The sequence below is a fragment of the Anomaloglossus baeobatrachus genome, unplaced genomic scaffold (genome assembly GCF_048569485.1).
Source record: "Anomaloglossus baeobatrachus isolate aAnoBae1 unplaced genomic scaffold, aAnoBae1.hap1 Scaffold_360, whole genome shotgun sequence".
In the NCBI taxonomy this organism is placed as follows: Eukaryota; Metazoa; Chordata; class Amphibia; order Anura; family Aromobatidae; genus Anomaloglossus; species Anomaloglossus baeobatrachus.
In genome coordinates, this window is record NW_027442955.1 from 14,890 (window position 1) to 31,292 (window position 16,403).

Consider the following 16,403-nt stretch of genomic DNA (forward strand, 5'->3'; position numbering starts at 1 on the left):
GTAATGGCAGCTCAACAACCCAGGTATGACAAGGTTCGGACCTCGCCAGCAATTTACAGCCCCCCACAGCTTAGATGGCTGTCTGATGAAAGATGGTTTAGCCGCTGTCTCGGCCGTCTTGAAGGCCTCTCTACCAAGTGTTCCTGTGTTTTCTCTGAGACATCTGTGATGGCTTCTCTCATGGAGAATGAAAGAGTCGGCATTCCCAAATCCAGCATGCCCAATCCTGATCTCCTGCTTCCGATAATGACCACTGATTCGTTGTATAGAACCCGGGGTGTTGGATAAGGCGACACTTACTTGTTCCTGAAGAACTTTCCTATCCGTTCATTAGTACTGATGAAAACCAGCGTGACGCGGTGGATATACAGGTAGACGCAGCAGACACAACCGCACACCACCCTGCGAGAAAAGCAGCAGAAAGTGAGGGGACTGGGCGGCATGGAGCGTAGGACGGTCACACATGGCACAGATAGGTGGCAATATGGCTGAGATTTGTAGCCTGTTATAGGCCGCCCAGTCTCTGGTGACTCAATAATCGGGGATCTGGGGTCACGTCTGGTCATTGTCTTCTGTTATAGTCATATAATCTGTTATTGGACATTATTCGGTGCCGTTATACAGACTGCTCAATTCAGTGGCCATACATGCTCCACAAAACTAAACATCGGTGTATTGCTGAACAGGAGGGCAGAAGGTCCACCAAATCCACCACCCCACCAATGACTCCAAGGCTACATATCATTCTAAGAAGAAGATATGCCACTGCATATACTCACCCCAGGATGGCATAAGACAAATATTCTGGAAGATCGAAGGGAAACTCAACCCGCCAATTGGTACTAAAGAGGATGGCGACCGTCTCTACAGAGGAGGAGGAAAGATGAATGTAATTATCACCACTTTATCTGGTGGACCCCCAATCCGCGGATTTGCAGAACTCACCCTTCTCACTATTGGTCACTGCCAAGAGCCGGAACATCAGAGCCGCACAAGTAGCCGCAAAAAAACCCCGCCAGTAATTCCGCACCGCAAAATGTGTTGCTGTTGCCTCTATGCTGAAGAGCACCCCTGCGGAGGAGACGGAGTTACACGACCGTGTACAGGTCATCGGGTCTATACGCCAGCTGCCCATATACATGGGGCATAGAGGGCACCTAGGCCGCGTATATATACACCCAGGCCCAAGTCCTAGACATCACTGACCTCCTACAGGAGCCACGAAGCAGCACGCAACCCCGACTGCAGCCCCGGCAATCAGCAGCTCGTACTTCCGACTTGGGTTCTAAAGCACAAGAAATCTGATTATAAGGGTCTACGAACCCCAAAGAAGCAGGAGGTGATCTGTGTCAGTGCCCGTCATCCTGACCATGGAGACCCCGGCTGCTGAGGAGTTTGGGAATAGCGACTGCAGAAAGGAAGCGGCCATGTCTGCTCCGAGTCCAGACTACTGGTAACCACCGGCACACACGTGACAACGTCAGGAACCCTCACCTCTTTGGCACCGACAAGTTTCACCATCAGTCTTCCGAGAAGAGTAGCGAGTATGGTGGCCATGTGCACGAAAGGTCCCTGCGGAGAGATGGACACAGTGCTCTCATGTCCACACCTCTACAGCTCCTGCCCCGCACAGCTCCAGTACTGATTACTGCACATACCACTTTCCCTAAAAATATGGTGCTGCCGGCAGCCAGGGTGCACGTGACGCCAATCAGCTTGGCAATAAACGTTCGAAAGGTAAAGAATTCCGCGAGGACAACTCCCCGCAAGGTGACCTTAATTTCCGGAATTCCAGATCCTGCAGGAGAAGAAAGCAGAGGCTTATTGTATGTCTGACATTGTGTGACGCGGCATGGTGAGACGCCTCCTCCAAACCCCCTACCCTGACTGTTATACAAGGGGGGCAAAGACTACGGCCCCCAAGTGTGCAACATTGTATAATGCCACTATAATGGCTCCTCTGTGCCCCCAACATCCAGTATGATGCCCATCAAGGCCCCCCCACACAGTATGATGCCCATCAAGGCCCCCACATAGTATGATGCCCATCAAGGCCCCCACATAGTATGATGCCCATCAAGGCCCCCACACAGTATGATGCCCATCATGGTCCCGCCACACAGTATAATGCCCATTGGGGCCATCCACACAGTATGATGCCCATCAAGGCCCCCACATAGTATGATGCCCATCAAGGCCCCCACACAGTATGATGCCCATCATGGTCCCGCCACACACTATGATATCCATCGGGGCCATCCACACAGTATAATGCCCATTGGGGCCATCCACACAGTATGATGCCCATCAAGGCCCTCCACACACTGATATCCATCGGGGCCATCCACACAGTATGATGCCCATAATGGTCCCCCCACACAGTATGATGCCCATCGGGGCCCCCCCACAGTATGATGCCCATTGGGGCCCCCCCACAGTATGATGCCCTCGGAGGCCCCCCACACAGTATGATGCCCCTTTGTGCCTGTCACAAACTATAAAGCCCCCATGGCACCCACTAGCATAGTATAATGCCCGCACACAATCTGGTGCCACCATAGTGCCTGCCACACATGCTACAATGCCTCAAATGTTCCCCAACAATGTATAATTTAAATTAATTTTATAATTTTTATAACAAATTATAATGCCCCCACACAATAAAATGCCCCCCCATCCCCCACATGGTGGCCCTCACACTAGTAGGCCATTTTCTGCTCCCATTAGGTCCTCCAGACTCTATATAGAGGGAATGGTAGAGGCTCCTGCTCCATCATGGTATCTGGAGGGCACGGCTATGGTTGAAGTCCGGACATACCCCCGACCCCCCGAGACAGCGGGTAACTCCCCATATTTGGGCTGACCTGCGGCATCCGGGACAGTTGGGAGATTTGGCATCATGTGTCTTTAGATTTGGCCACTTACCTGCAGCTTGTGGAGCAATATATTTGGCAACGCCGGCAGATACCGCCATGAGGAGAGCGTGGTACAGCACCCAGGAGAAGTACTGCAGGTATCGGTACTGGTCGAGAGCATCGTACACCCACAGATTGACTGCGGAGAGATAAAGGTCCATGTTAGATCCTGAGGAGGGTGTAATATCAGCCACATTACAGTCACATGACCTATATATCATTATCTGCTGGAAGGTCCATAGTGGGTGTAATATCAGCCACATTACAGTCACATGACCGATATATCATTATCTGCTGGAAGGTCCATAGTGGGTGCAATATCAGCCACATTACAGTCACATGACCTATATATCAATATCTGCTGGAAGGTCCATAGTGGGTGTAATATCAGCCACATTACAGTCACATGACCAATATATCAATATCTGGTGGAAGGTCCATAGTGGGTGTAATATCAGCCACATTACAGTCACATGACCGATATATCAATATCTGCTGGAAGGTCCATAGTGGGTGTAATATCAGCCACATTACAGTCACATGACCGATATATCAATATCTGCTGGAAGGTCCATAGTGGGTGTAATATCAGCCACATTACAGTCACATGACCAATATATCAATATCTGCTGGAAGGTCCATAGTGGGTGTAATATCAGCCACATTGCAGTCACATGACCGATATATCAATATCTGCTGGAGGGTCCATAGTGGGTGTAATATCAGCCACATTACAGTCACATGACCAATATATCATTATCTGCTGGAAGGTCCATAGTGGGTGTAATATCAGTCACATTACAGTCACATGACCAATATATCATTATCTGCTGGAAGGTCCATAGTGGGTGTAATATCAGCCACATTACAGTCACATGACCAATATATCATTATCTGCTGGAAGGTCCATAGTGGGTGCAATATCAGCCACATTACAGTCACATGACCAATATATCAATATCTGCTGGAAGGTCCATAGTGGGTGTAATATCAGCCACATTGCAGTCACATGACCTATATATCATTATCTGCTGGAAGGTCCATAGTGGGTGTAATATCAGCCACATTACAGTCACATGACCTATATATCATTATCTGCTGGAAGGTCCATAGTGGGTGCAATATCAGCCACATTACAGTCACATGACCAATATATCAATATCTGCTGGAAGGTCCATAGTGGGTGTAATATCAGCCACATTACAGTCACATGACCGATATATCATTATCTGCTGGAAGGTCCATAGTGGGTGTAATATCAGCCACATTGCAGTCACATGACCTATATATCATTATCTGCTGGAAGGTCCATAGTGGGTGCAATATCAGCCACATTACAGTCACATGACCAATATATCATTATCTGCTGGAAGGTCCATAGTGGGTGTAATATCAGCCACATTGCAGTCACATGACCTATATATCATTATCTGCTGGAAGGTCCATAGTGGGTGTAATATCAGCCACATTACAGTCACATGACCTATATATCATTATCTGCTGGAAGGTCCATAGTGGGTGCAATATCAGCCACATTACAGTCACATGACCAATATATCAATATCTGCTGGAAGGTCCATAGTGGGTGTAATATCAGCCACATTACAGTCACATGACCGATATATCAATATCTGCTGGAAGGTCCATAGTGGGTGCAATATCAGCCACATTACAGTCACATGACCAATATATCAATATCTGCTGGAAGGTCCATAGTGGGTGTAATATCAGCCACATTACAGTCACATGACCAATATATCAATATCTGCTGGAAGGTCCATAGTGGGTGTAATATCAGCCACATTACAGTCACATGACCGATATATCAATATCTGCTGGAAGGTCCATAGTGGGTGTAATATCAGCCACATTACAGTCACATGACCAATATATCAATATCTGCTGGAAGGTCCATAGTGGGTGTAATATCAGCCACATTGCAGTCACATGACCGATATATCAATATCTGCTGGAGGGTCCATAGTGGGTGCAATATCAGCCACATTACAGTCACATGACCAATATATCAATATCTGCTGGAAGGTCCATAGTGGGTGTAATATCAGCCACATTACAGTCACATGACCGATATATCAATATCTGCTGGATGGTCCATAGAGGGTGTAATATCAGTCACATTACAGTCACATGACCTATATATCAATATCTGCTGGAAGGTCCATAGAGGGTGTAATATCAGTCACATTACAGTCACATGACCTATATATCATTATCTGCTGGAAGGTCCATAGTGGGTGTAATATCAGCCACATTACAGTCACATGACCAATATATCAATATCTGCTGGAAGGTCCATAGTGGGTGCAATATCAGCCACATTACAGTCACATGACCAATATATCAATATCTGCTGGAAGGTCCATAGTGGGTGTAATATCAGCCACATTACAGTCACATGACCTATATATCAATATCTGCTGGAAGGTCCATAGTGGGTGTAATATCAGCCACATTACAGTCACATGACCAATATATCAATATCTGCTGGAGGGTCCATAGTGGGTGCAATATCAGCCACATTACAGTCACATGACCAATATATCATTATCTGCTGGAAGGTCTATAGTGGGTGTAATATCAGCCACATTGCAGTCACATGACCTATATATCATTATCTGCTGGAAGGTCCATAGTGGGTGTAATATCAGCCACATTACAGTCACATGACCTATATATCAATATCTGCTGGAAGGTCCATAGTGGGTGTAATATCAGCCACATTACAGTCACATGACCTATATATCAATATCTGCTGGAAGGTCCATAGTGGGTGTAATATCAGCCACATTACAGTCACATGACCGATATATCAATATCTGCTGGAAGGTCCATAGTGGGTGCAATATCAGCCACATTACAGTCACATGACCAATATATCAATATCTGCTGGAAGGTCCATAGTGGGTGCAATATCAGCCACATTACAGTCACATGACCTATATATCAATATCTGCTGGAAGGTCCATAGTGGGTGTAATATCAGCCACATTACAGTCACATGACCAATATATCAATATCTGCTGGAAGGTTCATAGTGGGTGCAATATCAGCCACATTACAGTCACATGACCTATATATCAATATCTGCTGGAAGGTCCATAGTGGGTGCAATATCAGCCACATTACAGTCACATGACCTATATATCAATATCTGCTGGAAGGTCCATAGTGGGTGTAATATCAGCCACATTACAGTCACATGACCAATATATCAATATCTGCTGGAAGGTCCATAGTGGGTGCAATATCAGTCACATGACCAATATATCAATATCTGCTGGAAGGTCCATAGTGGGTGTAATATCAGCCACATTACAATCACATGACCGATATATCAATATCTGCTGGAAGGTCCATAGTGGGTGTAATATCAGCCACATTACAGTCACATGACCTATACATCATTATCTGCTGGAAGGTCCATAGTGGGTGTAATATCAGCCACATTACAGTCACATGACCAATATATCAATATCTGCTGGAAGGTCCATAGTGGGTGTAATATCAGCCACATTACAGTCACATGACCAATATATCAATATCTGCTGGAAGGTCCATAGTGGGTGTAATATCAGCCACATTACAGTCACATGACCAATATATCAATATCTGCTGGAAGGTCCATAGTGGGTGCAATATCAGCCACATTACAGTCACATGACCTATATATCAATATCTGCTGGAAGGTCCATAGTGGGTGCAATATCAGCCACATTACAGTCACATGACCAATATATCAATATCTGCTGGAAGGTCCATAGTGGGTGTAATATCAGCCACATTACAGTCACATGACCAATATATCAATATCTGCTGGAAGGTCCATAGTGGGTGTAATATCAGCCACATTACAGTCACATGACCTATATATCATTATCTGCTGGAAGGTCCATAGTGGGTGTAATATCAGCCACATTACAGTCACATGACCGATATATCAATATCTGCTGGAAGGTCCATAGTGGGTGCAATATCAGCCACATTACAGTCACATGACCGATATATCAATATCTGCTGGAAGGTCCATAGTGGGTGCAATATCAGCCACATTACAGTCACATGACCGATATATCATTATCTGCTGGAAGGTCCATAGTGGGTGTAATATCAGCCACATTACAATCACATGACCGATATATCATTATCTGCTGGAAGGTCCATAGTGGGTGCAATATCAGCCACATTACAGTCACATGACCTATATATCAATATCTGCTGGAAGGTCCATAGTGGGTGTAATATCAGCCACATTACAGTCACATGACCAATATATCATTATCTGCTGGAAGGTCCATAGTGGGTGTAATATCAGCCACATTACAGTCACATGACCAATATATCAATATCTGCTGGAAGGTCCATAGTGGGTGCAATATCAGCCACATTACAGTCACATGACCAATATATCATTATCTGCTGGAAGGTCCATAGTGGGTGTAATATCAGCCACATTACAGTCACATGACCTATATATCAATATCTGCTGGAAGGTCCATAGTGGGTGTAATATCAGTCACATTACAGTCACATGACCGATATATCAATATCTGCTGGAAGGTCCATAGTGGGTGTAATATCAGCCACATTACAGTCACATGACCTATATATCAATATCTGCTGGAAGGTCCATAGTGGGTGTAATATCAGCCACATTACAGTCACATGACCTATATATCAATATCTGCTGGAAGGTCCATAGTGGGTGTAATATCAGCCACATTACAGTCACATGACCAATATATCAATATCTGCTGGAAGGTCCATAGTGGGTGTAATATCAGCCACATTACAGTCACATGACCAATATATCAAAATCTGCTGGAAGGTCCATAGTGGGTGCAATATCAGCCACATTACAGTCACATGACCTATATATCAATATCTGCTGGAAGGTCCATAGTGGGTGTAATATCAGCCACATTACAGTCACATGACCAATATATCAATATCTGCTGGAAGGTCCATAGTGGGTGTAATATCAGCCACATTACAGTCACATGACCAATATATCAATATCTGCTGGAAGGTCCATAGTGGGTGTAATATCAGCCACATTACAGTCACATGACCAATATATCAATATCTGCTGGAAGGTCCATAGTGGGTGCAATATCAGCCACATTACAGTCACATGACCGATATATCATTATCTGCTGGAAGGTCCATAGTGGGTGCAATATCAGTCACATTACAGTCACATGACCGATATATCAATATCTGCTGGAAGGTCCATAGTGGGTGTAATATCAGCCACATTACAGTCACATGACCTATATATCAATATCTGCTGGAAGGTCCATAGTGGGTGTAATATCAGCCACATTACAGTCACATGACCAATATATCAATATCTGCTGGAAGGTCCATAGTGGGTGTAATATCAGCCACATTACAGTCACATGACCAATATATCAATATCTGCTGGAAGGTCCATAGTGGGTGTAATATCAGCCACATTACAGTCACATGACCAATATATCAATATCTGCTGGAAGGTCCATAGTGGGTGTAATATCAGCCACATTACAGTCACATGACCGATATATCAATATCTGCTGGAAGGTCCATAGTGGGTGTAATATCAGCCACATTACAGTCACATGACCAATATATCAATATCTGCTGGAAGGTCCATAGTGGGTGCAATATCAGCCACATTACAGTCACATGACCTATATATCATTATCTGCTGGAAGGTCCATAGTGGGTGTAATATCAGCCACATTACAGTCACATGACCGATATATCAATATCTGCTGGAAGGTCCATAGTGGGTGTAATATCAGCCACATTACAGTCACATGACCGATATATCAATATCTGCTGGAAGGTCCATAGTGGGTGTAATATCAGCCACATTACAGTCACATGACCGATATATCAATATCTGCTGGAAGGTCCATAGTGGGTGTAATATCAGCCACATTACAGTCACATGACCAATATATCATTATCTGCTGGAAGGTCCATAGTGGGTGTAATATCAGCCACATTACAGTCACATGACCGATATATCATTATCTGCTGGAAGGTCCATAGTGGGTGCAATATCAGCCACATTACAGTCACATGACCAATATATCAATATCTGCTGGAAGGTCCATAGTGGGTGCAATATCAGCCACATTACAGTCACATGACCGATATATCAATATCTGCTGGAAGGTCCATAGTGGGTGTAATATCAGCCACATTACAGTCACATGACCGATATATCATTATCTGCTGGAAGGTCCATAGTGGGTGTAATATCAGCCACATTACAGTCACATGACCAATATATCAATATCTGCTGGAAGGTCCATAGTGGGTGCAATATCAGCCACATTACAGTCACATGACCTATATATCATTATCTGCTGGAAGGTCCATAGTGGGTGTAATATCAGCCACATTACAGTCACATGACCAATATATCAATATCTGCTGGAAGGTCCATAGTGGGTGTAATATCAGCCACATTACAGTCACATGACCGATATATCAATATCTGCTGGAAGGTCCATAGTGGGTGTAATATCAGCCACATTACAGTCACATGACCAATATATCATTATCTGCTGGAAGGTCCATAGTGGGTGTAATATCAGCCACATTACAGTCACATGACCGATATATCATTATCTGCTGGAAGGTCCATAGTGGGTGCAATATCAGCCACATTACAGTCACATGACCAATATATCAATATCTGCTGGAAGGTCCATAGTGGGTGCAATATCAGCCACATTACAGTCACATGACCGATATATCAATATCTGCTGGAAGGTCCATAGTGGGTGCAATATCAGCCACATTACAGTCACATGACCAATATATCAATATCTGCTGGAAGGTCCATAGTGGGTGTAATATCAGCCACATTACAGTCACATGACCGATATATCAATATCTGCTGGAAGGTCCATAGTGGGTGTAATATCAGCCACATTACAATCACATGACCGATATATCATTATCTGCTGGAAGGTCCATAGTGGGTGCAATATCAGCCACATTACAGTCACATGACCGATATATCAATATCTGCTGGAAGGTCCATAGTGGGTGTAATATCAGCCACATTACAGTCACATGACCGATATATCAATATCTGCTGGAAGGTCCATAGTGGGTGTAATATCAGCCACATTACAGTCACATGACCAATATATCATTATCTGCTGGAAGGTCCATAGTGGGTGTAATATCAGCCACATTACAATCACATGACCTATATATCATTATCTGCTGGAAGGTCCATAGTGGGTGTAATATCAGCCACATTACAGTCACATGACCGATATATCAATATCTGCTGGAAGGTCCATAGTGGGTGTAATATCAGCCACATTACAGTCACATGACCTATATATCATTATCTGCTGGAAGGTCCATAGTGGGTGTAATATCAGCCACATTACAATCACATGACCTATATATCATTATCTGCTGGAAGGTCCATAGTGGGTGCAATATCAGCCACATTACAGTCACATGACCGATATATCAATATCTGCTGGAAGGTCCATAGTGGGTGTAATATCAGCCACATTACAATCACATGACCTATATATCATTATCTGCTGGAAGGTCCATAGTGGGTGTAATATCAGCCACATTACAGTCACATGACCAATATATCAATATCTGGTGGAAGGTCCATAGTGGGTGTAATATCAGCCACATTACAGTCACATGACCAATATATCATTATCTGCTGGAAGGTCCATAGTGGGTGCAATATCAGCCACATTACAGTCACATGACCGATATATCAATATCTGCTGGAAGGTCCATAGTGGGTGTAATATCAGCCACATTACAGTCACATGACCTATATATCAATATCTGCTGGAAGGTCCATAGTGGGTGTAATATCAGCCACATTACAGTCACATGACCTATATATCAATATCTGCTGGAAGGTCCATAGTGGGTGTAATATCAGCCACATTACAATCACATGACCTATATATCAATATCTGGTGGAAGGTCCATAGTGGGTGTAATATCAGCCACATTACAGTCACATGACCTATATATCATTATCTGCTGGAAGGTCCATAGTGGGTGCAATATCAGCCACATTACAGTCACATGACCAATATATCAATATCTGCTGGAAGGTCCATAGTGGGTGTAATATCAGCCACATTACAGTCACATGACCGATATATCAATATCTGCTGGAAGGTCCATAGTGGGTGTAATATCAGCCACATTACAATCACATGACCTATATATCAATATCTGGTGGAAGGTCCATAGTGGGTGTAATATCAGCCACATTACAGTCACATGACCAATATATCAATATCTGCTGGAAGGTCCATAGTGGGTGTAATATCAGCCACATTACAGTCACATGACCGATATATCAATATCTGCTGGAAGGTCCATAGTGGGTGTAATATCAGCCACATTACAGTCACATGACCAATATATCAATATCTGGTGGAAGGTCCATAGTGGGTGTAATATCAGCCACATTACAGTCACATGACCTATATATCATTATCTGCTGGAAGGTCCATAGTGGGTGTAATATCAGCCACATTACAGTCACATGACCAATATATCATTATCTGCTGGAAGGTCCATAGTGGGTGTAATATCAGCCACATTGCAGTCACATGACCTATATATCATTATCTGCTGGAAGGTCCATAGTGGGTGTAATATCAGCCACATTACAGTCACATGACCGATATATCATTATCTGCTGGAAGGTCCATAGTGGGTGTAATATCAGCCACATTACAGTCACATGACCGATATATCATTATCTGCTGGAAGGTCCATAGAGGGTGTAATATCAGCCACATTACAGTCACATGACCAATATATCAATATCTGCTGGAAGGTCCATAGTGGGTGCAATATCAGCCACATTACAGTCACATGACCAATATATCAATATCTGCTGGAAGGTCCATAGTGGATGTAATATCAGCCACATTACAGTCACATGACCTATATATCATTATCTGCTGGAAGGTCCATAGTGGGTGTAATATCAGCCACATTACAGTCACATGACCTATATATCAATATCTGCTGGAAGGTCCATAGTGGGTGTAATATCAGCCACATTACAGTCACATGACCGATATATCATTATCTGCTGGAAGGTCCATAGAGGGTGTAATATCAGCCACATTACAGTCACATGACCAATATATCAATATCTGCTGGAAGGTCCATAGTGGGTGCAATATCAGCCACATTACAGTCACATGACCAATATATCAATATTTGCTGGAAGGTCCATAGTGGATGTAATATCAGCCACATTACAGTCACATGACCTATATATCAATATCTGCTGGAAGGTCCATAGTGGGTGTAATATCAGCCACATTACAGTCACATGACAATATATCATTATCTGCTGGAAGGTCCATAGTGGGTGTAATATCAGCCACATTACAGTCACATGACCTATATATCAATATCTGCTGGAAGGTCCATAGTGGGTGTAATATCAGCCACATTACAGTCACATGACAATATATCATTATCTGCTGGAAGGTCCATAGTGGGTGTAATATCAGCCACATTACAGTCACATGACAATATATCATTATCTGCTGGAAGGTCCATAGTGGGTGTAATATCAGCCACATTACAGTCACATGACCTATATATCATTATCTGCTGGAAGGTCCATAGTGGGTGTAATATCAGCCACATTACAGTCACATGACCTATATATCAATATCTGCTGGAAGGTCCATAGTGGGTGTAATATCAGCCACATTACAGTCACATGACCTATATATCAATATCTGCTGGAAGGTCCATAGTGGGTGCAATATCAGCCACATTACAGTCACATGACCGATATATCAATATCTGCTGGAAGGTCCATAGTGGGTGCAATATCAGCCACATTACAGTCACATGACCAATATATCAATATCTGCTGGAAGGTCCATAGTGGGTGCAATATCAGCCACATTACAGTCACATGACCGATATATCAATATCTGCTGGAAGGTCCATAGTGGGTGCAATATCAGCCACATTACAGTCACATGACCGATATATCAATATCTGCTGGAAGGTCCATAGTGGGTGTAATATCAGTCACATTACAGTCACATGACCTATATATCAATATCTGCTGGAAGGTCCATAGTGGGTGTAATATCAGCCACATTACAGTCACATGACCAATATATCAATATCTGCTGGAAGGTCCATAGTGGGTGTAATATCAGCCACATTACAGTCACATGACCTATATATCAATATCTGCTGGAAGGTCCATAGTGGGTGCAATATCAGCCACATTACAGTCACATGACCAATATATCAATATCTGCTGGAAGGTCCATAGTGGGTGTAATATCAGCCACATTACAGTCACATGACCTATATATCAATATCTGCTGGAAGGTCCATAGTGGGTGTAATATCAGCCACATTACAGTCACATGACCAATATATCAATATCTGCTGGAAGGTCCATAGTGGGTGCAATATCAGCCACATTACAGTCACATGACCAATATATCAATATCTGCTGGAAGGTCCATAGTGGGTGCAATATCAGCCACATTACAGTCACATGACCGATATATCAATATCTGCTGGAAGGTCCATAGTGGGTGCAATATCAGCCACATTACAGTCACATGACCTATATATCAATATCTGCTGGAAGGTCCATAGTGGGTGTAATATCAGCCACATTACAGTCACATGACCGATATATCAATATCTGCTGGAAGGTCCATAGTGGGTGCAATATCAGCCACATTACAGTCACATGACCGATATATCATTATCTGCTGCAAGGTCCATAGTGGGTGTAATATCAGCCACATTACAGTCACATGACCAATATATCAATATCTGCTGGAAGGTCCATAGTGGATGCAATATCAGCCACATTACAGTCACATGACCGATATATCATTATCTGCTGGAAGGTCCATAGTGGGTGCAATATCAGCCACATTACAGTCACATGACCGATATATCAATATCTGCTGGAAGGTGCATAGTGGGTGCAATATCAGCCACATTACAGTCACATGACCGATATATCAATATCTGCTGGAAGGTGCATAGTGGGTGTAATATCAGCCACATTACAGTCACATGACCGATATATCAATATCTGCTGGAAGGTCCATAGTGGGTGTAATATCAGCCACATTACAGTCACATGACCTATATATCAATATCTGCTGGAGGGTCCGTAGTGGGTGTAATATCAGCCACATTACAGTCACATGACCAATATATCATTATCTGCTGGAAGGTCCATAGTGGGTGTAATATCAGCCACATTACAGTCACATGACCTATATATCAATATCTGCTGGAAGGTCCATAGTGGGTGTAATATCAGCCACATTACAGTCACATGACCGATATATCAATATCTGCTGGAAGGTCCATAGTGGGTGCAATATCAGCCACATTACAGTCACATGACCGATATATCAATATCTGCTGGAAGGTCCATAGTGGGTGTAATATCAGTCACATTACAGTCACATGACCGATATATCATTATCTGCTGGAAGGTCCATAGTGGGTGTAATATCAGCCACATTACAGTCACATGACCGATATATCAATATCTGCTGGAAGGTCCATAGTGGGTGTAATATCAGCCACATTACAGTCACATGACCGATATATCAATATCTGCTGGAGGGTCCATAGTGGGTGTAATATCAGCCACATTACAGTCACATGACCAATATATCATTATCTGCTGGAAGGTCCATAGTGGGTGCAATATCAGCCACATTACAGTCACATGACCGATATATCAATATCTGCTGGAAGGTCCATAGTGGGTGCAATATCAGCCACATTACAGTCACATGACCAATATATCAATATCTGCTGGAAGGTCCATAGTGGGTGTAATATCAGCCACATTACAGTCACATGACCAATATATCAATATCTGCTGGAAGGTCCATAGTGGGTGCAATATCAGCCACATTACAGTCACATGACCAATATATCAATATCTGCTGGAAGGTCCATAGTGGGTGTAATATCAGCCACATTACAGTCACATGACCGATATATCAATATCTGCTGGAAGGTCCATAGTGGGTGCAATATCAGCCACATTACAGTCACATGACCAATATATCATTATCTGCTGGAAGGTCCATAGTGGGTGTAATATCAGCCACATTACAGTCACATGACCGATATATCAATATCTGCTGGAAGGTCCATAGTGGGTGTAATATCAGCCACATTACAGTCACATGACCGATATATCAATATCTGCTGGAAGGTCCATAGTGGGTGTAATATCAGTCACATTACAGTCACATGACCGATATATCAATATCTGCTGGAAGGTCCATAGTGGGTGTAATATCAGTCACATTACAGTCACATGACCGATATATCAATATCTGCTGGAAGGTCCATAGTGGGTGTAATATCAGTCACATTACAGTCACATGACCAATATATCAATATCTGCTGGAAGGTCCATAGTGGGTGCAATATCAGCCACATTACAGTCACATGACCGATATATCAATATCTGCTGGAAGGTCCATAGTGGGTGTAATATCAGTCACATTACAGTCACATGACCGATATATCAATATCTGCTGGAAGGTCCATAGTGGGTGTAATATCAGCCACATTACAGTCACATGACCGATATATCAATATCTGCTGGAAGGTCCATAGTGGGTGCAATATCAGCCACATTACAGTCACATGACCAATATATCAATATCTGCTGGAAGGTCCATAGTGGGTGCAATATCAGCCACATTACAGTCACATGACCAATATATCAATATCTGCTGGAAGGTCCATAGTGGGTGCAATATCAGCCACATTACAGTCACATGACCAATATATCAATATCTGCTGGAAGGTCCATAGTGGGTGCAATATCAGCCACATTACAGTCACATGACCAATATATCAATATCTGCTGGAAGGTCCATAGTGGGTGTAATATCAGCCACATTACAGTCACATGACCTATATATCAATATCTGCTGGAAGGTCCATAGTGGGTGCAATATCAGCCACATTACAGTCACATGACCAATATATCATTATCTGCTGGAAGGTCCATAGTGGGTGTAATATCAGCCACATTACAGTCACATGACCAATATATCAATATCTGCTGGAAGGTCCATAGTGGGTGTAATATCAGCCACATTACAGTCACATGACCAATATATCAATATCTGCTGGAAGGTCCATAGTGGGTGTAATATCAGCCACATTACAGTCACATGACCGATATATCAATATCTGCTGGAAGGTCCATAGTGGGTGTAATATCAGTCACATTACAGTCACATGACCGATATATCAATATCTGCTGGAAGGTCCATAGTGGGTGCAATATCAGCCACATTACAGTCACATGACCAATATATCAATATCTGCTGGAAGGTCCATAGTGGGTGTAATATCAGTCACATTACAGTCACATGACCAATATATCAATATCTGCTGGAAGGT

The 16,403-nt window shown here is 43.2% G+C and overlaps 1 protein-coding gene across 1 annotated transcript in view; it reads right to left on the reverse strand.

The window, feature by feature from the left end:
* The window catches only part of LOC142273205 (chloride channel protein ClC-Kb-like), a gene marked incomplete at its 3' end in the record, with an annotated part of 44,952 nt that overhangs the window by 12,244 nt on the left and 16,305 nt on the right, over positions 1-16,403 (reverse strand). Inside the window, exons 2-8 of the mRNA XM_075332523.1 lie at positions 2,926-3,054; positions 1,659-1,798; positions 1,495-1,572; positions 1,207-1,285; positions 946-1,071; positions 780-864; positions 301-402 (exon numbers count right to left, since the gene is read on the reverse strand). Of these exons, the coding sequence (XP_075188638.1) occupies positions 301-402; positions 780-864; positions 946-1,071; positions 1,207-1,285; positions 1,495-1,572; positions 1,659-1,798; positions 2,926-3,054 (739 nt within the window). The remainder of the gene's footprint in view (positions 1-300; positions 403-779; positions 865-945; positions 1,072-1,206; positions 1,286-1,494; positions 1,573-1,658; positions 1,799-2,925; positions 3,055-16,403) is intronic.